General features: G+C 44.8%; 1 protein-coding gene across 1 annotated transcript; it reads left to right on the forward strand.

The window, feature by feature from the left end:
- The first annotated feature begins 528 nt into the window (after positions 1 to 528).
- Positions 529 to 26,240, forward strand: LOC141201612 (uncharacterized). The gene is given in 3 exon segments (XM_073663615.1): positions 529 to 597; positions 14,217 to 14,307; positions 20,792 to 26,240. Coding segments are annotated over 3 exon segments (1,737 nt in total). The 3' UTR covers positions 22,369 to 26,240.
- Positions 26,241 to 26,769: the final 529 nt, after the last annotated feature.

A 26,769-nucleotide genomic window follows, 5' to 3' on the forward strand; every position in this document is an offset into this window, starting at 1 on the left:
CTCTTCTTACCTATATTAATTTCTCCTTTGTTACATGTATAAAAGACACCTGTCCACACACTCAATAAATCAGACTCCAACCTCTCCCCCATGGCCAAGACCAAAGAGCTGTGTAAGGACACCAGGGACAAAATTGTAGACCTACACAAGGCTGAGATGGGCTACAGGACAATTTGCGAGCAGCTTGGTGAGAGGGCAACAATTGTTGGCACAATTATTAGTGATGCGCGAACGTGCTCGGATAAGGGGTTATCCAAGCATGCTTTGGTGCTAACTGAGTATCTTTGGCGTACTCTAAAAACATGTTCGCATTACCATGACTTCATGTCTCGTGGCTGTTAGACATCCAAAACATATGCAGGGATTGCCTGTTTGTTAGGCAATCCCTGTATGTGTTGTAGGTGTCTAACAGCCATGAGACATGCAGCCACGGCGAAACAAACATATTTTTTTAGCATGTAGATTATTTATTATCAGAAAATGGAACAAATACAAGATGACTGTCAATCTTCCTCAGCCTGAGGCTCCATGCTACATTTCGCCTCGTGCGGTAAGGATGATTCTGAGAAAGGTCTGGAATTCGTCCAGAACTACATGGTAGGACCTGGTCAATCATCTGAAGAGAGCTGGGAACACAGTAACAAACATTACCGTTAGTAACACACCATGATGTCATGGATTAAAATCCTGCAGGGCACCCAAGGTTCCCCTGCTCACACCAGCACATGTCCAGGCCTGTTTGAAGTTCGGCAGTGATCATCTGGATGATCCAGAGGAGGCATGGGAGAAGGTCATGTGTATCAGATGAGACCAAAATAGAACTTTTTGGAATCAACTCCCCTCGCCGTGTTTGGAAGAAGAAGGATGAGTACAACCCCAAGAATACCGTCGCAACTGTGAAGCATGGTGGGGGGAAACATCATACTTTGCGGGTGCTTTTCTGCAAAGAGGATAGGAAGACTGCACCTTATTAAAGGGAGGATGGGGTCATGTATCTCGAGATTTTGCCCAACAACCTAATTCCCTCAGTAAGAGTATTGAAGATGGGTCATAGCTGGGTCTTCCAGCATGACAATGACCTTAAACACACAGACAGGGCAACTAAGGAGTGGCTCCGTAAGAAGCATTTCAAAGTCCTGGACTGGCCTAGCCAGTCTCGAGACCTGAACCCAATAGAAAATCTTTGGAGGCAACTGAAAATGTTGTGCATCGACAGCCCCGAAACCAGAAAGATCTGGAGCAGATCTGTATGGAGGAGTGGGCCAAAATCCCTGCTGCAGTGTGTGCAAAGCTGGCCAAGAACTACAGGAAACGTCTAACCACTCTAATTGTCAACAAAGGTTTCTGTACCAAATATTAATTTCGGTTTTTCTTTTCTATCAAATTCTTATTTCATGCAATAAAATGCAAATTAATTATGTAATAACCATACAATGTGATTTTCTGGATTTTTTTTCAAGATTCTGCCTCTCACAGTTGAAGTCTACCTGCGATAAAAATTACAGACCTCTCCATTCTTTGTAGGTGGGAAAGCTTGCAAAATCCGCAGAGTATCAAATACTTAATTTCCACTCTGTATGTATGTTGGTGTGTGTGTTGCCGTGGTAGCCCTTTCAAGAAGAGCTAATTTGGATTAAGATATATTATCTCTAAATCTGCCATTTTTGTTCAAATGAAATAAATACGATGCATTGGAGAAAGAAAATAACACACAGCCAGTGTCTGAGTGTATAATTCTTGTCTGCTCTCAGAGCACAAGCAACAAGTATGGACAAATTCATAAATAAATGTGGCCTCCGACTGGGAAGGAGGTTACATCCATGCATGTAAAGGACATATGTATACAAAATAAAAGGACACCTGTGCCAGAAATTCATAACCCCATTGACATAGCTGAAGCATTTCGTTGCTGTTATAGCTCGCTGTATAATATTCATGGACAATACCACGACATGCCACCTAATATTCTTGAAACAAAATATGGACACTGCTTTTCCTTCCAGACAGACCCCTGAGCAGGATTTACTAGACAAAGCTTTCACTGAACAAGAGATAGGAGAGGCCAATAAATCATTCCCTATCGGGAAGAGCCCTGGGCCAGATGGATTCAATAATAGATTTTATAAGATATTTGTACCCATGTTATTACCATTTTAGCCGAAGAGCTCAATAATATCTCAGAAGACTCCCCTCCTTTGCCCCCAATCAGTTAAGAGTCATGTAATGGTTTTTCTCAAAGCCTGGAAAAGAACCAAATGCCTGCCCTAATATTCATCCAATATCATTCATTAATGTAGATGTCAAAATATTCTCTAAAATAATTGCACCATGGCTCTCCCACTACCTACCCTCAATTGTTAGCAGCAATCAGGTTGGCTGCATTAAAGGTAGAGAGGCTCGTGATAATACGGATAAAACATTGTTAATTTCACATACAAAAAAAAACCAGGGGATCCCAATGTGCCTTGTTTTTGTCAACACTGAAAAGGCGTTCAACAGAGTGCACTGGACTTTCTTGAAGAGCACATTGCCACAGATTGAGTTGAGCTCTTTCTTGTTATCTAAAATTCTATCCTTCACTGACCCTAAAGTGATAGGGTAACCGGCCTTCTATCTGACACATTTTCTATTAAAAAGGGGACGAGACAAGCGTGTCCCTTATCACCTCTGCTATACACATTGATGATGGAACATTTAGCTGTAGAATTACATAAAATTCCTGATATTAGTGGAGTTACTATAGGCTCACACAGCGTCGGGCTGGAGTACATTGGGCCCACCAGAGAAAATCATTCTTGGGGCCCACTACTTAGCTACATAGAAATAAATATAAGACCTCCAATTGTGTGGTAACACGCTAATATCAGGGTATAATATAAGATAGTACACTTCTTATTGTTATAGAAAGAGATGGCGCCCACATTTTGGTGCAAACTCAATGATAAATGTCCCCTGATGTGTAATAACAGCTAAACCAATGTTTTATAGCACCAGCGTAGTGGATGGGATTTTATGACATCTCATCCATACGCTGAGAAAATCCAGAGCGTGAATTAACCGATGCTGCGGATATTCACCACCGACTTCATCCTTTGCAATACAAAAGGATCAAGTCAGGCTACATTCCCACAGAGTGAAGCCGCTGCGGCCCTGACACTGCAGTAGAGTCGCAGCACTTCCGCCCTCATTATGCTAATGAGCAGCGCCATTTTTTTTTTCTCCTGTGGACTTTCCTAATAGATGTTAGTCTATTGGGAAAGTCCACATGTGGACCCGCAAGAGAAATTGACATGCTGCGGATCTGAAAGACGTGCCACTTGTCAGAATCCGCGGGTGATCCGCAGCCTGAGATGCACACATAGTGGACATGGGATTTCTAGAAATCCCATCCACTATGCTTTAACATCTGGCCACTGCAGTTTTGACACTGCATAAACACACAGTTTCAAAACCGCAGAGAATCCTGAACGTGGGAACATAGCCTCAGTGGTAAAGGTGAACCAGCAGTAAAGACAACAATATCTGCACTATATCTGTGTGGATATTACCGCTGTTAATTTGCTATGGGTTTTCCATTGTAGAAATTCTGCAGCAAATGCATAATGTGAATGTATCCACTAATAGTGGTGGGGGCCCTAAATCACTTATGTATGGCGTTATTAGTGATATAAAAAAAGAGCTTTCCCTTACTTAAATCTCTCTGCCACATTTAAGGCCATAACTTCTTATCAAGGGCCTCACTTTGCTAGTAACTTTTAGTAAGACTTTTAGTAAGTCAGGGGTGATACAGGGAGAGGGGACTAAGTCAGTCATGGGTGATACAGGGAGAAGGGGCTAAGTCAGTCAGGGGTGATACAGGGAGAGGGGGCTAAGTCTGTCTGAGGTGATAAAGGGAGAGAGGTCACATGGGTTGATACAGGAAAGGGGTCGCAGTCAGAGGTGATACAGGGAGAGGGGGCTCAGCTCAGGGATGATACAGGGAGAGGAGGTGCAGTCAGGGGTGATACAGGGAGAGGGGGCTCAGGTCAGGGGTGATACAGGGAGAGAAGGTGCAGTCAGGGTGATACGAGGAGAGGGGGCTCAGGTCAGGGGTGATAAGGGGAGAGGGGGCTCAGGTCAGGGGTAATACGGGGGATGAGGATCAGTTAGGGGGTGCAGTCAGGTGTGATACAGGGAGGGGGTGCAGCCAGGGGTGATATGGAGGGAAAAGCCTCAGTCAGAGGGGATAAGGGAATGGGGTGCACCGTGCAGTCAGTCAGTTGTGAAAGGGGCGATGAGGGAATATGGCCCCCATTCATCCTTAAGTAACTTAACCCCTTCCCCTCTATCATCCCTGACTAAAGGCCCCCCCATTTGTATTTACTCACTGTTAGGCTGGCAGGGGGGACCTCCTTCAATCATTGCCAGCAGCTGTAAGGCTGCGTGCCCACTATGCGTTTTTCAAGTGTTTTTGCCGCGGAATTTCCGCAGCAAAAACGCTTGATAATACATGCCCCATGGTCCCCAATGAGAATCCGCATGTGCTGTGCACATGCTGCGGAAATTTCCGATGCGGGTATCATTGCGGAAAAATACGCAGCATGTCCATTAATTTTGCGGACACGCAGCGTAATTGCCGCCATTGACTTGCATTGAAATGCTTAACATCCGTATGTATACATGTATACATGCGGATGTTAATGCGGTTCAATGTGTGGATGGTACCCGGGGCTGGAGAAGAGGAGACTCTCACCTCCAGACCCAGGTACCATGGTATCTGTAAAAAAAAGAATTTAAAATAAAAAATAAATCTATATTTACATAGAATTATATAGAAGGTTTGCTGTGTCTGTTAACGTAGTGTCCAGAGGCTGGAGGCGCTACCAGGAGACAGGCCAGTACACCAGGAGACGTGGAGGGAGCCATAGGATGGCAACAACCCAGCAGCAGAACTGTTACCTCCTCCTTTGTGCAAGGAGGAACAGGAGGAGCACTGCCAGAGCCCTGCAAAATGACCTCCAGCAGGCCACAAATGTGCATGTGTCTGCACAAACGGTTAGAAACCAACTCCATGAGGGTGGTATGAGGGCCCGTCGTCCATATATGGGGGTTGTGCTCACAGCCCAACACAATGCAGGACGCTTGGCATTTGCCACAGATCACCAGGATTGGCAAAGTCGCCACTGGCGCCCTGTGCTTTTCACACATGAAAGCAGGTTCACACTGAGCACATGTGACAGAGTCTGGAGACGCCGTGGAGAGCGATCTGCAGCCTGCAACATCCTTCAGCATGAACGGTTTGGCAGTGGGTCAGTAATGGTGTGGGGTGGCATTTCTTTGGAGGGCCGCACAGCTCTCCATGTGCTCGCCAGAGGTAGCCTGACTGCCATTAGGTACAGAGATGAGATCCTCACACCCCTTGTGAGACCATATGCTGGTGCGCTTGGCCCTGGGTTCCTCCTAATGCAGGTCAATGCCAGACCTCAAGTGTCTGGCGTGTCAGCAGTTCCTGCAAGATGAAGGCATTGAAGCTATGGACTGGCCCGCCCTTTCCCTAGACCTGAATCCGATTGAGCACATCTGGGACATCATGTCTCGCTCCATCCACCAACGTCACGTTGCAGCACAGACTGTCCAGGAGTTGGCGGATACTTTAGTCCAGGTCTGGGAGGAGATCCCACAGGAGACCATCCGCAACCTCATCAGGAGCATGCCCAGGCATTGTAGGGAGGTCATACAGGCACGTGGAGGCCACACACAATACTGAGCCTCATTTTGACTTGTTTTAAGGACATTACATCAACCTTGGATCAGCCTGTAGTGTGTTTTTCCACTTTAATTTTGGGGGTGACTCCAAATCCAGGCCTCCATTGGTTAATACATTTGATTTCCATTAATGATTTATGTGTGATTTTGTTGTCAGCACATTCAACTTTGTACAGAACAAAGTATTCAATGAGAATATTTCATTCATTCAGATCTAGGATGTGTTATTTGAGTGTTCCCTTTATTTTTTTGAGCAGTGTATATAGGTTTTATTACTAGATGTAAAGAAGAAAACTAAATACTGTAAAATAATAAATGTCCTCATATGTTTCCCCTTATTATCTCCAGTAATTGTATTATTACTGTTATGCACACGCCCGGACTGACTGGGGTGTGCTTGATTAGTGATCCCACTGTACCATGAACCGAGGAGTGCCTGGAGGGGCGTAACTAAGTATCAACCCGATCCGACCAAGGTCGCATGGCAGCTCAGTCGACTCCGTGCACCAGGGAGGAACCGAGCAGAAGGACCAGGTGCTACTCCAGGTCAGACCCCGGACATCGCTGTTGGAATGCAGGAACTGGGGAATGCAGGAACAGGCAGGTTAGGCTGGCATACAGACAGGTGGGTATTGGCAGGCACAGTTGGTATGCAGACAGGTGGGTACTGGTAAGCACGGCTGGTATGCCGACAGGGAGGTACTGGCAGGCACGGCTGGCGTGCAGATAGGGAGGCACTAGCAGGTTGGAGCGCAGGCTGGATAGGGTCCAGTACAGACTGGGATACAGGAACAGAGCCGCAGATGCGGTAGACAAGCAGAGTAAAGCGAAACCGCCGGAGCGGAGGACAAGGCAGAGCAGAGCGAAACCGCCGGAGCGGTGGACAAAGCAGAGCAGAGAGGAACCGCTGGTTCGGTGAGCAAGCAGAGCAGAGCGAAACCGCCGGAGTGGTGGACCAGGCAGAGCTGAAAGAAACCACTAGTGCGGTGAGCAAGCAGACAGAGCGAAACCGCAGGTGCGGTGGACAAGGTAGAGCAGAGCAAAACCGCCGGAGCGGTGGACAAGGCAGAGCAGAGAGAAACCGCTGGTGCGGTGAGCAAGCAGACAGAGCGAAACCGCAGGTGCGCTGGACAAGGTAGAGCAGAGCGAAACCGCCGGAGCGGTGGACAAGCAGAGCAGAGAAGAACCACCGGAGCGGTGGACAAGGGGGAGCAGAGCGGAACCGCAGGAGCGGTGGACAAGCAGAGCAGGACAGGGCTGAAGGTGCAGGCAGAGAGGACTGGGCTCTGTTCACATGGAACAGACAGGAAAATACAGGAAGACGGTTAGAACACAGGAGGTAGATATGGAGGAAGGGAAAAGGGACAAGCAGAACCAGATACACACAAGGTACTTACAACGAAGTAGCGAGTGGACTTTAAAGTCACAAACAGAAGTAGAGAGACAACGAGTTGGAGCTAGGTGCAGGTTCAGACACTGCAGAAAAAGGGAAGGTACGGATATAGAAATAAACAGACAACAGGCTAGGAGATAGTTCAGACAGGAACTGACACTGGAACGAAGTCACAGGTAACAGGCCTGGGAATACAGCCCCCAGGATGGCGGAAACAGACAAGATGAGAACAGGACCTGGCAACTCAGAGGCGAAGGAGCACACTGATTGTTAGTGTTGCTCAGGCACCACCTTCAGGGTGGAGGGGGTTTAAATATCCAGTGACTCACAGCAATAGGCTGGGGATGCATTAGGAGCGCGCCCACAGCAGCTATAAGAATCAGGAAGCAACCGGGCCGCCGCCCTAAGCAGTCAGACAAGGGACAAGCACACAGCATGAACTGGAGCAAGGTTTGCAGGCTGGACTGATGGGTAAGATTGCGGTCTTGCATAGTGGGAGGTGGTGCACTATGCAAGCACGCCACCAGGGATGTTACAATTACACAGGATTTTTATGATGTTACATCGGCTCATCTTCTTCTCATTCAGGTCTCTACAATATCAGATCAGTGAAGATCTTCTATATAAGAGAATTTTCCTGATTTTATCCATCAAGGATGGATATGGACAGAGACAAGATGGTGGAGAGGATGTTACACCTCACCCTAGAGATCCTCTTCCGGCTTACTGGAGAGGTGAGAGATTCTGATGACGTTACATTACATCATTCTTATCTATGGGAATAACAGATGGACAGAACTGGAGAGGTGAGGACTCTGGAAATGTCTAGAGTGAGATGTATTAATGTGTCTCTCCATAACCAGGATTACACAGTAGTGAAGAAGACCTCTAGTGAGCACTGTCAGGCCCCTGTGTCTGAGGGATGGGGAAGACCCCTGAGCCCAATCACAGGGCCTCCATCTCACTCCCTGATACATGAGGACATCAGTGACCAGAAGATCCTAGAACTCGCCTACAAGATGATTGAGCTGCTGACTGGAGAGGTGACACTGCTGGGAATGCTGGGACATTATACAGTAACGCTATGAAGGGATCGGGGGGATGATGGTATCATTGTATGTGTCAGGTTCTTATAAGGTGTCAGGATGTCGCTGTCTATTTCTCCATGGAGGAGTGGGAGTATTTAGAAGGACACAAAGATCTGTACAAGGACGTCATGATGGAGGTTCCCCAGCCCCTCACATCACCAGGTAATAGACAGGACTAAATACACACGGCCTATAATTATCTGTATGTAAAGAACGAATTCAGTCCATGAATTTTCTTTCCTCCAGTTCTATCCAGTAAGAGGACAACACCAGAGAGATGTCCCCGTCCTCTTCTTCGACAGGACTGTAAACAAGAAGATCCCAATGTTCCTCAGGATCATCAGGTAGATGGAGAGAAGGTGTCATGAGATTTCCCCTATGATGTGTAGATGTGTCACGCTGTCTCCGTATACTGGAAGTAGGGGGCCTAAGCTGACCCTAAGCTGGGGCCCTGACTAATCCCTCAACCTGGAGGTACTGTTAAAGGTACAGAGGTCCAGGCCGCCAGCGTAACCCCTACCTCCTGAAGATCCCTGCACCACAGTAATCTAGTCCTGAGAAGGACCCCGATCACAACCAAAGGGAACAAGACATAATATGCCCAAACACAATACTTAGACGAACGAGACAGTACAAGGGAAAAACCAAAACCACCTTGCATACAAACAACTTCTCAACTACAACAGAGGGAAAACCAACGGGAAAGGAGATAAATGATAAAGCGAGGAAAGGGAAAAACACTTCCAAATACACTTATCTCAGCAACTCCAAACACCACGATCCGCTCTGTCAGTCTGAATGAAATGCTTTCACCGACACCTCCCAAACAGACCAGCAGGTATAAGAAGGAGTCTCACTACAGAAGTATTGATTGCAGCTGGGCGAGGCTGGACCTCATCTAGCCCAGAGAGAGAGAGAATTAACTCCCTCACTGCCGAGAGACACAAAGCACCAACAAGTCAGCTGCGAGAAGTCAGGCTGTGTACTCGTGACGATCTTCGTGGCAACACACCCGTGACAGTACCCCCCCTTCTACGAGGGGCCTCCGGACCCTCAGGGCCAGGTTTATCCGGGTGAGTCGTGTGGAAGGCCCGAACTAATCGGTCTGCGTTAATATCCGACGCAGGAACCCACATCCTCTCCTCAGGACCATACCCCTTCCAATGAACCAGGTACTGAAGGGACCGGCGATTAAAGCGTGAATCAATGACCCTCGATACCTGGAACTCCAAGTTACCATTGACAACCACTGGAGGGGGAGGTAAAGGTGACGGTACCACCGGCGCCACATACCTCTTAAGCAATGATCTGTGAAACACGTTGTGAATTTTAAACGTAGGGGGGAGATCAAGACGGAATGCCACCGGATTAATAATAGAACTGATTCTGTACGGCCCAATGAACCTGGGACCCAATTTCCAGGAGGGAACCTTAAGTTTAATATTCCTGGTAGACAACCATACCCGATCGTTCACACTTAGGTCCGGACCAGACACTCTCCTCCTATCAGCCATACGTTTGTATCGGTTCCCCATAGTATTCAGATTCTTCAGCACCCCTCTCCATACTGAAGCGAGTGATGAGGAAAATCGTTCCTCCTCAGGAACCCCCGAAGAGCCCCCCCTACTGAAAGTACAAAACTGGGGGTGAAAACCATATGCCCCAAAAAACGGGGACTTACCAGTGGACTCGCTCCGCCTATTATTAAGAGCAAACTCTGCCAGAGGTAAGAAAGAAGCCCAGTCCTCCTGGTTCTCTGACACAAAACACCGGAGATATGTCTCCAAGCTCTGGTTCATACGTTCCGTCTGACCATTGGTCTGAGGATGAAAAGCCGAAGAGAATGACAACTGCATCCCCCGCCGTGCACAAAACGCCTTCCAGAACTTAGACACAAACTGAGACCCCCGATCAGACACCACCTCGGAGGGTACCCCGTGAAGCCTCACAATCTCCCCAATGAACACCTGCGCAAGAGTTTTAGCATTAGGGAGAGCCGGAAGAGCGATAAAATGTGCCATCTTGCTGAACCTGTCCACTACAACGAGTATGACCGTTTTACCCGAAGACGGAGGGAGGTCCGTAATAAAGTCCATAGACAGATGAGTCCAAGGACGCTCCGGGATCTTCAAAGGTAAGAGGGCCCCAGACGGACGGGTATGTGAGGTCTTACAGCGCGCACAAACCCCACAGGACGCGACAAAAGTTACCACCTCCTTATGTAAGTTAGGCCACCAAAACCGACGCGAGAGGAGATCCACAGTTGCTTTACTCCCCGGGTGTCCTGCAAAAACAGAGTTATGGTGTGCCTCGATCACCTTTTGTCGCAACTGATCTGGAACAAACAGTCTCCCTGGAGGTCCAACAGGGGCGTCCCCCTGAGCCTCCAATACCTCCTCCTCCAGCTCAGAGCATACTGCCGAAACCACCACCCCCTCCTGAAGGATAGGAATCGGGTCGTCCGTATTCCCGGCCCCCGGGAAACTACGAGATAAGGCATCCGCCTTTACATTTTTTGACCCAGGACGATATGTAACGACAAAATTAAACCTGGTAAAAAACAATGACCACCTAGCTTGTCTGGGATTCAGACGTTTCGCGGACTCCAGATATAGCAGGTTCTTGTGATCGGTGATGACGGTGACCGGATGAACTGCCCCCTCCAAAAAATGGCGCCACTCCTCAAAAGCTAACTTAATGGCCAAGAGTTCCCTATTGCCGACATCGTAATTCCTCTCAGCGGACGACAATTTTTTAGAGAAAAAGGCGCACGGATGCCACTTACCAGGGGACGAACCCTGTGACAATACTGCTCCCACCCCTACCTCGGAAGCGTCTACCTCTACAATGAATGGCTGAGACGCATCAGGTTGAATGAGTATGGGCGCCGAGGCAAAACATTTTTTCAAAGAGGAGAATGCTTGACAAGCCTTGTCAGACCACCTAGAAAAATCCGTCCCCTTTTTAGTCATGTCTGTGAGAGGCTTAACCATGGACGAGAAATTACGAATGAACTTCCGGTAATAATTAGCAAACCCCAGGAAACGTTGTAGTGCCTTAAGATTCTCTGGCCGATCCCACTCAAGAACTGCCCGCACTTTCCCAGGGTCCATACGAAAACCGGACGCTGAAACCAGGAAGCCTAAAAACTGGAGTTCCTGTACGGCGAACACACACTTTTCCCACTTGGCATACAGTTTATTATCCCGCAAGATCTGTAACACCTGCCTAACGTGCTCCTGATGAGACACCAGATCCGGCGAGTAAATTAAGATATCATCCAGATATATGACAACAAACTGTCCCACCAGGCGGCGAAAGATGTCATTAACAAAGTGTTGAAACACCGCCGGGGCATTAGTCAGACCGAATGGCATGACAAGGTTCTCATAATGCCCCTCCGGAGTGTTAAACGCCGTCTTCCACTCATCCCCCTCTTTCATCCTAATCAGATTGTACGCCCCCCTGAGATCCAACTTAGAGAACCATTTGGCGCCCACGATCTGATTAAAGAGATCGGGAATAAGTGGGAGCGGATACGGATCTCGGACCGTAATCCGATTAAGTTCACGGAAATCCAGGCAAGGGCGTAGGCCTCCATCTTTCTTCTTAACAAAGAAGAACCCCGCAGCCACCGGTGAAGATGAAGGTCTAATATGCCCCTTAGCCAGACTTTCTGAGATATAATCCTTCATGGCCTGCCTCTCAGGACCAGAAAGGTTATACAACCTAGCTTTAGGTAACTTGGCCTCAGGGAGCAGTTTTACAGAACAGTCATACACGCGATGAGGAGGGTAGTTCCTGACACCCTTTCTCCGAGAATACATCCTCAAAGTCCGCCAGAAATGGAGGTAAGACCCAAGGAGTAACCGCACCAATGACCGTGTTCATGCAGTTTTTATTACAGAATTTACTCCATTGGCTTATCTCCCTGGTTTGCCAATTAATAACCGGGTTATGCTTAGCTAACCAAGGAAGGCCCAACACAATAGGAGTGGGAAGACCCTCCAACACGTAGCAAGACAACAGTTCTTTATGTATTGCCCCCACTTGAAGTTTTACGTCATGCACAGCTTGCAAAAAACTTCCCTGACCGAGAGGCCTGGCATCGATCGAGAATATGGGGATGGGTTTAGCCAACTCACTCAACCGCATACCTTGGACCCGGGCAAACCGAGCATCAACCAGATTAGCCCCGGCCCCACTATCCAGAAGAACAGATATCCTCTCAGTTCTCGTACCCACCACCACCTCCGCCGGTACGAGAAACTGAGACGAACCTAGGGACGAAATACCTACTCCCAGATTGCCGTCCACCACACAACCTGGGATTAACAGTTTTCCGACGACTCTTCACTCTGCAAGGGACGGGATGGACACCCCCCAATAAAATGTCCCTTTCTCCCGCAGAAGAAACACCTTCCTGCCTTATGGCGCACCACCGGTCCCCTCCCCCGAAATGATGTCCCTCCTAATTGCATAGGCTCCTCTGGACTGACCAGGGGAACCACCATATGAGGGGACCTTGTAGGAGGTGGAGTCATCATAGGGGGTAGAATTATCCCGCACCTCTCCCGAAGCCGTCTGTCCACGCGAATAGCAAGGGCCATAGCGGCTTCCAGTGACACGGGAGAGTCATACTGTGCCAACACATCCTGTAATTTGTCGGATAAACCATGACAAAACTGGCTCCTAAGAGCCGGGTCATTCCACTGGGTGTCCGTGGCCCACCTACGGAACTCCGAACAGAATTCCTCCGCCGGACGATCTCCCTGCTGGATCCTACGTAACTTAGACTCAGCAAGGGAGATCCGATCTGGGTCATCATATACGAGTCCCAGAGCAGCGAAAAACCTATCCACTGACTGGAGAGCCGGGGAACCCGGGGGAAGAGAGAACGCCCAGGATTGTGGGTCCCCTTGTAGGAGCGAGATGACAATTCCCACCCTTTGTTCTTCACTCCCCGATGACCGAGGCCGCAGCCGAAAGTACAATTTGCATGCCTCCCGGAAAACAAAAAACTTGTCCCGCCCCCCAGTGAACCTATCAGGGAGAGCTACTTTAGGTTCTGGTCCGGCTTGCTCCTGAGGATGCCAAACCTTGGACCTAACGTCCGCCAGCTCCATGGACAAACTCTGCAATTGCCGAGCTAGACCGGCTACTGGATCCATGGTAGCTGGAGAAAAACTAAGTTGGGTCGGTGAAAATGTCACGCTGTCTCCGTATACTGGAAGTAGGGGGCCTAAGCTGACCCTAAGCTGAGGCCCTGACTAATCCCTCAACCTGGAGGTACTGTTAAAGGTACAGAGGTCCAGGCCGCCAGCGTAACCCCTACCTCCTGAAGATCCCTGCACCACAGTAATCTAGTCCTGAGAAGGACCCCGATCACAACCAAAGGGAACAAGACATAATATGCCCAAACACAATACTTAGACGAACGAGACAGTACAAGGGAAAAACCAAAACCACCTTGCATACAAACAACTTCTCAACTACAACAGAGGGAAAACCAACGGGAAAGGAGATAAATGATAAAGCGAGGAAAGGGAAAAACACTTCCAAATACACTTATCTCAGCAACTCCAAACACCACGATCCGCTCTGTCAGTCTGAATGAAATGCTTTCACCGACACCTCCCAAACAGACCAGCAGGTATAAGAAGGAGTCTCACTACAGAAGTATTGATTGCAGCTGGGCGAGGCTGGACCTCATCTAGCCCAGAGAGAGAGAGAATTAACTCCCTCACTGCCGAGAGACACAAAGCACCAACAAGTCAGCTGCGAGAAGTCAGGCTGTGTACTCGTGACGATCTTCGTGGCAACACACCCGTGACAAGACGGCTGTGAAGGTCTTGTGCTCAGTCTTGTTTTATCCACCAGTATTATATGTTTTATACTTGTGTAATGAGAACGGTGGAGATGGCAGGATTAGAGCTGATCATAGATGGGACTTCTCCATCTGTCTGTGACTTTTACGATATTTGTTTCAGGGTGAAGATCTGACCCATATTAATACTACAGAGACATATGTGAGGGGTGTTGAGTGGTGTAAAGAGGAGATTCCTACATATGGCTGGCCAGGTGAGTAGTGACCACTAAATACAGAGAAGTCATTGATTCTTCTCAGTCACCGGCTGTGGTTGCTTTATCAGTAGTGTAGTCCGACCTTATCACAATCGTGTGATCTCCATTTTGCCTCTAGATCACAACATTCTCCTCCACCCAAAACTGTTGAAATGACTTTGGGTATTGAAAACCCTTTTCTATAGAACTTGCAACCAGGAAGATCCACCTCCCCCTGGGATCTCAAATTTGGACTCATTAGACCAAAGCACAGATTTCCACTGGTCTAATGTCCATTCCTTGTGTTCTTTAGCCCAAACAAGTCTCTTCTGCTTGTTGCCTGTCCTTAGCAGTGGTTTCCTAGCAGCTATTTTACCATGAAGGCCTGCTGCACAAAGTCTCCTCTTAACAGTTGTTGAAGAGATGTATCGGCTGCTAGAACTCTGTGTGGCATTGACCTGGTCTCTAATCTGAGCTGCTGTTAACCTGCGATTTCCAAGGCTGGTGACTTGGATAAACTTATCCTCAGAAGCAGAGGTGACTCTTGGTCTTCCTTTCCTGGGGCGGTCCTCATGTGAGCCAGTCTCTTTGTAGCGCTTGATGGTTTTTGCAACTGCACTTGGGGACACTTTCAAAGTTTTCCAAATTTTTCAGACTGACTGACCTTTGTTTTTTAAAGTAATGATGGCCACTCGTTTTTCTTTACTTAGCTGCTTTTTTCTTGCCATAATACAAATTCTAACAGTCAATTCAGTAGGACTATCAGCTGTGTATCTACCAGACTTCTGCACAACACATCTGATGGTCCCAAGCACATTTATAAGGCAAGAAATTTCACTTATTAAACCTGACAGAGCACACCTGTGAAGTGAAAACCATTTCCGGTGACTACCTCTTGAAGCTCATCAAGAGAATGCCAAGAGTGTGCAAAGCAGTTATCAAAGCAAAAGGTGGCTACTTTTAAGAACCTAGAATATAAGACATATTTTCAGTTGTTTCACACTTTTTTGTTAAGTATATAATTCCACATGTGTTAATTCATAGTTTTGATGCCTTCAGTGTGAATGTGCAATTTTCATAGTCATGAAAATACAGAAAAATGTTTAAATTTAGAGAAGGTGTGTCCAAACTTTTGGTCTGTACTGTATACCCGTGCCTTCGGAGATGAGTATATGGTGCGTATATATTCATAGAAGGGGCCTACAAAAGACATTCCTCTCAACACTATATACATCCAATCCCATCTTACATTGTCAAAAGCTTTTTCAGCATCTATTGCAGGTAAAGCTGGTGTTTCTCTTGTCCTTGGGTTAAGATTTATCTTAAGTGTCAATAGTACTTTTCTAATGTTTCTCGTGGCCGGTCTACCCTTGATGAAACCTGACTGTGCGCGTGATATTAGCTTTGGCATGATGGTGGCCAATCTATCTGCCATTATCTTGGAGAGTATTTTGTCAACATTTCTGAGAGAAATCGGTCTGTATAAGCCCAGGGCCATTGGGTCTTTTCCTGGTTTATGTAATAATTTGATATAGGCCATGACGCTTGAATTAATCATTCCTTTTCCCTCCAGTATGTCATTAAATAGATCTGTTAAAAGAGGGGCTATGTCTTCTATTATCGTTTTGTAGAATTCACTTGTGTATTCATCTGAGCCTGGTGCTTTGTGGTTGTGGAGTTTTTTGATGGTGGTTATTTTCTCTTCTAGTGTGATTTTGGCGTTTAGGTGTTGTTTAAACTCATCTGTCAGTTTTGGTAGTTTAACCCTTTCTAGTAAAGTGCTATTTCCAAACTTTTCAGTAGAGGTGTTGCTATACAGATCTCTGTAAAAGGATCCTAGTCTTTCTGTTATTTCCCTGGGATGTTACCCTTCGAGTCCTTCAAACATTGGGGGCCTTGTACTGTTAACTTATTTCTCACCAGATTCGCCATCATTTTCTCTGATTTATTTCCATATTTGGATAAGTTAATTTCGAGATCCCGCTGGTATAATTGTTCCCTTTTTTCCACCCACACGATCTTTGTTCCTTCAACCACTTTTCCCTGTTATGTTTATTCATACTGGTTTGAAATTTGGTGTAGGCATCTCTAAGTTTCTCAGAGGCCTCCTCGAATTTTTTTTGAGTGTTTCTTTTTTTGCCACAGACATATGACATTATTCTGCCTCTTGTTACCGCTTTTACCATTTCCCATAGTCATTTATTATTTTCCCTATTCTCTTCGTTATCTATTAGAAAATCTGACCACTAATCCTTTACTCTTAGGGTGAAGCCTTCATCATCTTTCAATAAGGAGGAGTATCTCCATAACAAATCTGAACCTTTTGGCGTGTATCAGCTATATCTAACAGTATCAATGCATGATCAGATATTACTATGTTTTGCATCTGGGTATCCTCTACCCTTCTTAGTATGTTTGCCGATATGAGAAAATAATCTGTTCTGGATAGCGAGCCACACGCATGCGAATAGAGAGTGGACTCCCTATTCTGAGGGTGTAGTAGTCTCCATGCATCACCTAACCCCATAGACAAACAAAATGGGTAAAACTCTATCCTGTCTTTTGGCGGTTTTGGTCGCCTTTTGATAGTTCTTCCTGTCCTCCTCAACATTGACCACCTAACTTAGAGCACCTCCCACTATTCTATTTGTGCCCAGGTCTGCTATTACCTTTTTCTCCAGTTGATGAAAGAAGATTTTATTATTTTTATTTGGTGCATAGACATTGTATAAGCTATACGTTTCTCCCCTACAGGTAATGACAGAATATGAAGTCTACCGTCTTCTCCCACATAAGTTTCACTCATCTGCCCATTTATATTTTTATTCATTAATGTGAGCACCCCTGCTTTCTTATCAACTGATGATGCCCCGAAAACTTTACCCACCCACATTTTTTTCATTCTCCGGAAATCTTTTTTTTCAAAATGGGTTTCTTGGAGTAGAGCTACATCTGGCTTCAGGCGTTTCAGGTGACAAAGAATCATCATATGCTCTTGCGGAGAGCGTATCCTTTTAACATTCCATGAAATTATTCTCATAATTTTTTCCAACATTTTTTTGGGTTACCTTTTCCCCCACTGTCTGGTTTTTCTCCCCCATTTTTTCCCTTTTCTCCCCCTTTCCCTGCTTTCAGCTGCAACTGTTCAAGTGAGATAACGTGTGTAGATGAACCGCTCCAGGATTGTATTTTATTATAGATCCCTACAAAAAAACTTGGCTTTTTTAAACTGTAAACATGAACCAAACTTGATGACCATGTTAATAAATGACCCTAAGCTTATATACAGTATTTTAAGCTTCTTTGACTTCACTTCTTCCTGGTCAAATCTCCCTCACCACGGCACCTCCTGTATCATTTTATTTATTTATCTATCACCCCCTTTTTTTTGCCACATTTTCCTTTCCGATTGTTCCTATAGCCCCTCTTTTCAAATTATACCCTTATTATTGTCTCCCCCCCCCCCCCCCCCCAGACTCGTCCAACATATTACATGAAAATACAAAACATTCAGTACCCTCCTACCAGTTAGCCCTTAACGGATATTACTGGGGAGTGACCAAGATCTGGATGAGGCAAGGTGGTGAGACACTTGGAGGGTATATGTGAGGAATATCACAGAGTCTTATATAATCAACGTCCTGAGTAGACTCCCATATCTTTCCCCAAGAGTGCTTTTACTCACTGTCCCAACAGTTCTTTCTTTTCATGGGGTTTTTGATCTCCTGTCTTGCCTCTGCTTTCTCGGTGAATTTGATGAGGAGGGGGGTGATCACCCGATGTCTTCTTCAGGTGTTCCTTGAGACTCTCTAGGATCTGTTCTTCGTGCATAGGGGCTGTACTGTTGTTGTAGATTCAAGATGTTATCCATGAACGCTTCCGCTGCTTTCGGATCTGTGAAGGGTCTGGAGTATCCATCCCACAGTCTTATATGAAGAATTGCTGGATATCTTAATTGAAAACGTATATTTTTGCTAAATAAGACTGAGAAGATTAAAGCAAAGGATCTGCGTTGTCTGGTTACTTCAGCTGAAAAGTCTTCAAATAGTGGAAGTTTTACCCCTCGGACCAACAGGGGCTGTCTGAGGCGGCGATATTTCTGTATAATGTCATTTTTATCAGAAAAATCAAGATACTTTACTATTACTTGTCTTGGTCTTTTATTGTCCCCTTTCTCCATATTTCCTGGTGGACCAATGCGGTGCACCCTTTCAGATTTGCGTCCTGTTGTGATGTCCGGTGCTTTGGGTATGTCTATTTCACAGAGTTTTTTCAGCTCTTCATAGGGGAATGTCTCTGGCAGTCCCACTATTCCGAGATTACTCCTTCTGGATCTGTTCTTCAGGTTGTCTATTCAGTCTCTCAATACAACATTTTCTCTTGTAAGTCTAGCCAGACTCCCTTGATCAGTGTGCGCATCGTCCTCTATTGCAGATATCCTTGTTTCTATTCTGTTTATTTACTCAGTGGCCTCATGTAGCTGTTCCTGCATTGCCTGCAGTGCCTGTGTCACTGATTCTTTCAAGGTATGTAATATCTCAGGTAATAGTTTATCGGCCACCTCCGAGGCCAGTCTCTTATAGTCCAATCTCAGTACCTGGGTGTCTCTGTTACCATCAGTGCCAGTGTTCATATGCGTCTCCAGCCTGCTTTCCTCTGCAGTGGCGCGAGCGTCTGCATGTACCAGCACCATGACACCTCCCTGAAAGCGCGGGCTGTCTTGTTTTTGGCATTGCTGCGCAGTAGATATTTTTCCATGTAGGTGGGACGCGTGCCCCACCGTTCAGTCTTCCTGACTTGCCTGGTTACGGAGCCTATCGCCGCTATTTGTAGTCGGTATTTTAGTAAGGTCTGTGGAGGTGACGGGAGCTCAGGAGTCATCCTCCCTACATGACCAGCGCTGGAACCAGAAGTCCTCAATTTTGCATTTCTATTGGAAATCAAGATCCTAGAGTCTGGAGGAAGAGTGGACAGGCCACTATCCAAGCTGCTTGAGGTCTAGTGTGAAGTCAGTGATGGTTGGGGAGCCATCTCTTCTGCTGGTGTAGGTCCAATGTGTTTTATCAAGACCAAAGTCAGCGCAGCCGTCTACCAGGAAATTTCAGAGCACTTCATGCTTCCCTCTGCCGACAAGCTTTTTGGAGATGGAAATTTCATTCTCCAGCAGGACTTGGCACCTGTCCACACTGCCAAAAGTACCAATACCTGGTTTAAAAACAACAATAGAACGGTGCTTGATTGGCCAGCAAACTCGCCTGACCTTAACCCCATAAAGAATCAATGGGGTATTGTCAAGAGGAAGACGAGAGACACCAGACCCAACAATGCAGACGAGCTGAAGGCTGTTATCAAAGCCACCTGGCCTTCCATAACACCTCAGCAGTGCCACAGGCTGATTGCCGCCATGCCACGCCACATTGATACAGTAATTGATGCAAAAGGAGCCCCAACAAAGTATTGAGTGCATTTACTGAACATACATTTCATTAGGTCAACATTTCGGATTTTAAAATCATTTTTCAAGCTGTTGTTATAAAGTATTCTAATTTACTGAGATAATGACTTTTGTGTTTTCATTGGCTGTAAGCCATAGTCATCAACATTGACAGAAATAAACACTTGAATTAGATCTCTCTCTCTGTAATGACTCTATATAATATGAGTTTCACTTTTTGTATTGAAGAACTGAAATAAATTAACTTTTTGATGATATTCTAATTTAGTGAGATGCACCTGTATAAAACCAAGAGGCTTGGTTTTTATGACAGAAAATGTGTTGGTATTAATACAAACCGTATTGGAATCCCAAGGCTTTTCATTTCTGGAGCCCAGCCCGCCTAAACGTGTCAGCTTCCATTTTTACCATTATACCTCTGGAAGAACCTTTCCTCCAGCCACGGGGCAGCTGCAGCGGCTTTTTATGTTCTTATAGGTGTTGTGCCTACACACAACAGCCTTAGGTTAGTGCTATCATCGATTATAACCTATCCCTAACCAGGCGGAATTGCCTTATTTTGTATGCGCTTCTGTCCCTCTCCAGAGCTTTTCAGTCTATAGCAAAAGTGACTATTTTGATTCCACAGCCACTTTCTGGAAATTATCAAGAAGTGCATGTTGGAGAGTGAAAATTGCAAATGTGTCATTTTATTACCCAACACATAGTGCCCAGATTGTGCTCCAGGAGACACACACCGTAAATTAAGTGGGTTCTTCTCACAATAGTAATTCCAAATACATGGATGCTAAGTATGGTTTGGTCACACTGCAAGGCTCAGAAGCGAGGGGGAGATTTGACTTTGGGAGAGTGGATATTGCTGGATGGGTTTATGGAAGCCATGTTGCTTTTCAAGAGCCTTTATTAGACTATGAGCTGTCATTGTCTTGGTGAATAATGTAATTTTTTAAAGAACATGCATTTTAAGGAGTGTTTGTAGAAATGTTCAAAAATATAAATTTGAAAGATATTTTATTTAAAATTAATAATTGTGTTTTTTCTTAGCAGATGATTATACCAGGAGATCAGAGGGACAGCTGACAACTTCAATTTTTAAATCGGATGATCTCGAGATCCCACAGGATACAACTGAAGTGAATGCCATTACTCCAGATATAACATCATCCCTTCACAACAAAGATCTATCATCTGATCCTTTGAAACAGGTCCTGTCTTCTGATTCATTACCGACTACTAAGGAAAATCAAAGTCACAAAATAAGCATTAAAAAACGAACTGCTCCTAAAGCAAAGAAGCCATTTTCACTTTCAGAACCTAGAAAAAGTTTTCCCCTCGAAAAATCTTTCCTTAAACATCAAAAAATTCACACAGCGGAGAATAGATTTTCTTGTTCCAAGTGTGGGAAATGTTTTAACCAGATATCAGATCTTGTTTCTCACCAGAAAATTCACACAGGTGAGAAGCCTTTTTCATGTTTAGAATGTGGGAAATGTTTTAACCGGAAAGCGCATCTTGATTGCCACCAGAGAACTCACACAGGGGAGAAACCTTTTTCCTGTTCAGAATGTGGGAAATGTTTTAACCAGAAATCAAATTTTATGAAACATCAGAATACTCACACAGGGGAGAAGCCATTTTCCTGTTCAGATTGTGGGAAATGTTTTAATCAGAAATTAGATTTTGTTACTCACCAGAGAACTCACACAGGGGAGAAGCCTTTTTCATGATACCGCAATTTCCTACGGGATAAATAAAGTATATCTTATCTTATCTTATGTTCAGAATGTGGGAAATGTTTTAACCGGAAAGCGCATCTTAATAACCACCAGAGAATTCACACAGGGGAGAAGCCTTTTTCATGTTCAGAATGTGGGAAATGTTTTACAGAGAAATCAAGTCTTATGAAACATCAGAATACTCACACAGGGGAGAAGCCATTTTCCTGTTCAGACTGTGGGAAGTGTTTTAATCAGAAATCAGATCTTGTTACTCACCTGAGAATTCACACAGGGGAGAAGCCTTTTTCATGTTCAGAATGTGGGAAATGTTTTACAGAGAAATCAAGTCTTATGAAACATCAGAATACTCACACAGGGGAGAAGCCATTTTCCTGTTCAGACTGTGGGAAGTGTTTTAATCAGAAATCAGATCTTGTTACTCACCTGAGAATTCACACAGGGGAGAAGCCTTTTTCATGTTTAGAATGTGGGAAATGTTTTAACCGGAAAGCACATCTTATTAACCACCAGAGAATTCACACAGGGGAGAAGCCTTTTTCCTGTTCAGAATGTGGGAAATGTTTTAATCAGAAATCAGATTTTGTTAAGCACCAGAGAATACACACAGGGGAGAAGCCTTTTTCATGTTCAGAATGTGGGAAATATTTTAAACAGAAAGCTCATCTTGTTATCCACCAGAGAACTCACACAGGGAAGAAGCCTTTTTCCTGCTCAGAATGTGGGAAATGTTTTAACCAGAAATCAAATGTTGTTATACACCTAAGAACCCACACAGGGAAGAAGCCCTTTTCCTGTTCAGAATGTGGGAAATGTTTTACAGAGAAATCAAGTCTTATCAAACATCAGGGAACTCACACAGAGAAGAAGCCCCTTTTTCCAGCTTAGAATGTGGAAAATGTTTGACCAGAAATCCGATTTGGTTAAACACCAGAGAACCCACATAGCTGAGAAGCCTTTTCCATGTTCAAAATGTGGGAAATGTTTTGTGAATAAATAATCTCTTCTTGGTCACCAGAAAACTCATACTGGGGAGAAATCTTTTTCATGTTCAGAATGTTGGAAATGTTTTAACCGAAAATTGTATCTTCATAAAGGGGTTGTTCACTACTAGGACAACTCCTTCTCATTCCTCATGTTTGGCCTTGTTAAAATAAAAACACTCATACGCACCTCCCGTTCTGGCACTGTTCCATTGGTGTCACAACTTGCTTTCCCGGGGCTCACATAAAGTTGTTACATCACACAAGCTCTGTGCCCAATCAACGCCGCCTTCACTGTCCTCGCCTTTGGATGTATTGAACATCAACAGGAGGGACATAGCACCAAGAGAATGCACACACTGAAAGCACTCTCGTCAGACCGTGTTCCTGGGGGAATTATAAGCAATTTACAGCCTCCAACATGACTTTCGATATGGGAAAGAAAGAAGAGATCAGAGGTTAGTCTGAGGTCCTCCACCTCTGTCAGCATGCCTGGTGTGCAGCGTTTCTTATGGAAGGTCTTATCTTCCTGCTCCAGAGCTATTACTGCCTCACCTCAGCATGGAAAAAAGCAGTCTAAACCCTCATGATGCCAGACAGCTCCAGCCTGTAAGTCCTGCAGCAATTTCTCTCTCAATGTAGGCCTCACAAGAAAACAGCTCCACAAATCTCCCTGTACGCTCACCAAAGCCCCCATACTGAGCAGTGCTTGCTTCACAGGGACATTTACCTCCCAGCCACAGGTTATTCTGATGTGGGGAACAACATAACTTATTTGTATATCAGATTGTATCTATCCCTACTAAAGAAGATATGGAGCAATATATTCAGAGGCTGGAGACCACATACAATACTGAAATACGTCCCCTCACTTCTATCCTGTCACAGCTTACTGACGAGGTACAGAGATTAGAGGATAATGTCGTCCAAGTTAGAGGCCATCATAATGTTCAGAAACTAACACTGGATCTTCACAGCCAGTAAATAAACCATCTGTTTAATATGGTTGATGATCAAGAAAATCGCAATAATATCTGGATAAGGGGTATACCTGAAAGCATCAATGCACAAGTGATTATGCCAACACTGCGATCATTATTCAATAATATTCTTGGTGATCCTATTGATAAGGAGCTGGAGATTTTAAAGGCACACCGTACAATAGGCAATCATGGCCCAGATCCTGAGCGTCCAAGGGACATTACCTGTCGCATACATTTTTTCAATGTAAAAGAGGCCATTGTGAGGAAAGCAGAGGAGTTGAGTCCTGGTGATTTCAATGGAAAACGCATATAATTGCTCACATATCTATCCTGAATGACACTTGCTAAAAGAAGGGTATTGAAACCACTACTTGATGCCCTCTGGGAAAATGGCCTGATGTACTCCTGGGGGTACCCATTCTAGCTGTAAATTTTCAAAGATCCAAGCAACATGAGACCTGTTTGTGATGCCCTGGACATTCCATATATCTGACTGGCCACCTGCTCCACCATTGCCACAGAGAGTTCCAGCACATCACAGAAGGCGTTCAATGGATCAGGAACTTGATGGTGATGCAACCAGATGGGAAAGGAACCTGCCAATCATATGAGCTCCTGAAATGAATCTAGTCTTCCTTGATGAGAGAGACAGTTTTCAGATGATTACTTATTTCTTTAAGCATATAATTAGATACAGTTGTGCACAAAAGTTTACATACCCTGGCAGAATTTTTGCTTTCTTGGCCTTGTTTCAGAGAATATGAATGATAACAAAAAAACTTTTTCTCCACTCATGGTTATTGGTTGGGTGAAGCCATTAATGTGTTTTCTCTTTTTTAAATCTTAATGACAACCAAAAACATCCAAATGACCCTGATCAAAAGTTCACATACCCCAGTTCTTAATACCGTGTATTGCCCCCTTTAACATCAATGACAGCTTGAAGTCTTTTGTGGTAGTTGTGGATGAGGTTTTTTATTTTCTCTGATGGTAAAGCTGCCCATTCTTCTTGGCAAAAAGCCTGCAGTTCCTGTAAATTCTTGGGCTGTCTAAAATGAATTGTGCGCTTGAGATCTCCCCAGAGTGACTCAATGATATTGAGGTCAGGAGACTGAGATGGCCACTCCAGAACCTTCACTTTGTTCTGCTGTAGCCAATGACAGGTCGACTTGGCATTGTATTTTGGATGGTTGTCATGTTGAAACGTCCAAGTACATCCCATGTGCATCTTCCGGGCTGACGAGTGAAAATTTATCTTCAGTATTTGCTGATAACATGCTGCATTCATCTTTCCTTCAACTTTTACCGAGTTTCCTGTGCCTTTGTAGTTCACACATCCCCAAAACATCAGCGATCCACCTCTGTGCTTTACAGTAGGAAAGGTGTTCCTTTCATCATAGGCCTTGTTGACCTCTCTCCAAATGTAACGTTTATGGTTGTGGCCAAAAAGTTAAATTTTGGTCTCATCACTCCAAATTACCTTGTTCCAGAAGTTTTGAGGCTTGTCTCTGTGCTGTTTGGCGTATTGTAGGTGAGATACTTTGTGGCATTTGCGCAGTAATGGCTTTCTTCTGGCGACTCGACCATGCAGCCCATTTTTCCTCAAGTGCCTCCTGATTGTGCATCTTGAAACAGCCACACCGCTAGTTTTCAGAGAGTCCTGAATTTCAGATGATGTTATTTGTGGGTTTTTCTTTGCATCCCGAACAATATTCCTGGCCGTTGTGGCTGAAATCTTTGTTCGTCTACCTTTGCTGTGCTATACAGTTCAACTACCTTTTTCCATAGATCCGTTGAAAATTCTTTTGCTTTCCCTATGACACACAATCCAGAAACGTCCGTGCACACACACTGATTACCAGCAAACAGGTCACAGGTGAGGATGTTAATTCTGCTGGGGTATGTAAACTTTTGAGCAGAACTGTACCATTGCTACAGCTGTGGATACAAAAGGTCTAATATCCCATATTTATAGGCAGTTACTGGCCCTATATTTGGATAAATATCCTTTGATAGTTAAGACAAAATGGGAGGAGGATGTGGGTCCCTTATCTGAGGAGCAATGGGGGAAATACTGGATTTGACACCGAAACTTTCATTGTCAGAGTCACAAAGATTGTCCCGAATTCTTCTTATTCATAGGGTATATAGATCCCCAAGTATTTTATTTAAAATTGAAATACAAACGGATGACGCATGTCTTAGATGTGATCAAAATGGCACCCACCTGATGCATATGACGTGGGAATGTGTAAATATTGGCGACTACTGGAAGGGTGTGATCGCTCTTGTACTATCTGTATTTGGGATACAACTTCAGTTGGAACCTAAAATCTGTATCCTAGGACTCCTGGGAGAGGATGTAGACCCAGACTCCATATGGCAATAGCTAGCTCAGGAGTATTATTCCAAGCCAGAAACTTGTTGGCACTACATTGGATAGACAATTCTCCCCCAACGATAACAGAACTAAAATCCAGGATAAATAACACTCTATGGTTGGAAAGGGGATCTTATATTAAAGGAACGCTCTCAAGAAATCCATACACATATAGGAACAATGGTTAATTACCCCAGGTATTGCTTCAGAAAAGCTCAGAAATACTATACTAGACCGTTTGTCTATTTCCTTATAGTAAACCAGGAATTTATATCCAAGGTGTCAGCAAATAATAATTGTCTCAGTCCACACAATTGCCTCTTCTTAGATATATTCTTTTTCTTTTGATGTCGCAATAGGGAAAAAAATAAACAGTCAGGAAGTATTCAGATATTTATGTGCAAATGTAAAATTACTGTTCCAAAACATTGTACTATAGAGCGATATTGGAATTTATATCATTGTAAACTGGTTCTTGTATTGTTTACTGGTTTTTCTTTCTTTTTATTTTTTTTTGTCATAAAGTTTATTTAAAAAAAAAAACAAAATGTTGGTCTTTCTTTGTTTTGTTAAATAAAAATGATCTGATTGAAAAAAAGAAAGGAGCGAAGGTCTTTACTAGATCAAACATATTGTTATGATCTGCAACATAAACTAAGGAAAGATAGGGGAAAGCTGTCCCTACAGTAAGACTAAGCTGAATCCCTATGATGTAGCGGGATGCCTGTTCCTTGTGAACAGACCCGCCTTCGTCCTCGGCTAGTCTGAATGGAGACCTATAGAAACAAGGGAGGGGTCCCTAAATGAACTAAGGACTGGGACAAAAATGGGACACCTCCTAAACAGAAGTTGTTGCAGAGCAAAAAGGACAAACTGACAAAAAGTACTAAAGGTCTCAGAGGACCAAGAACTGACAGAGATAGGCACCGAAGCACCTGGCTAG

This window comes from Phyllobates terribilis, unplaced genomic scaffold, assembly GCF_046119375.1.
Source record: "Phyllobates terribilis strain yellow unplaced genomic scaffold, ASM4611937v1 Scaffold_120__1_contigs__length_5212024, whole genome shotgun sequence".
Lineage (NCBI taxonomy): Eukaryota > Metazoa > Chordata > Amphibia > Anura > Dendrobatidae > Phyllobates > Phyllobates terribilis.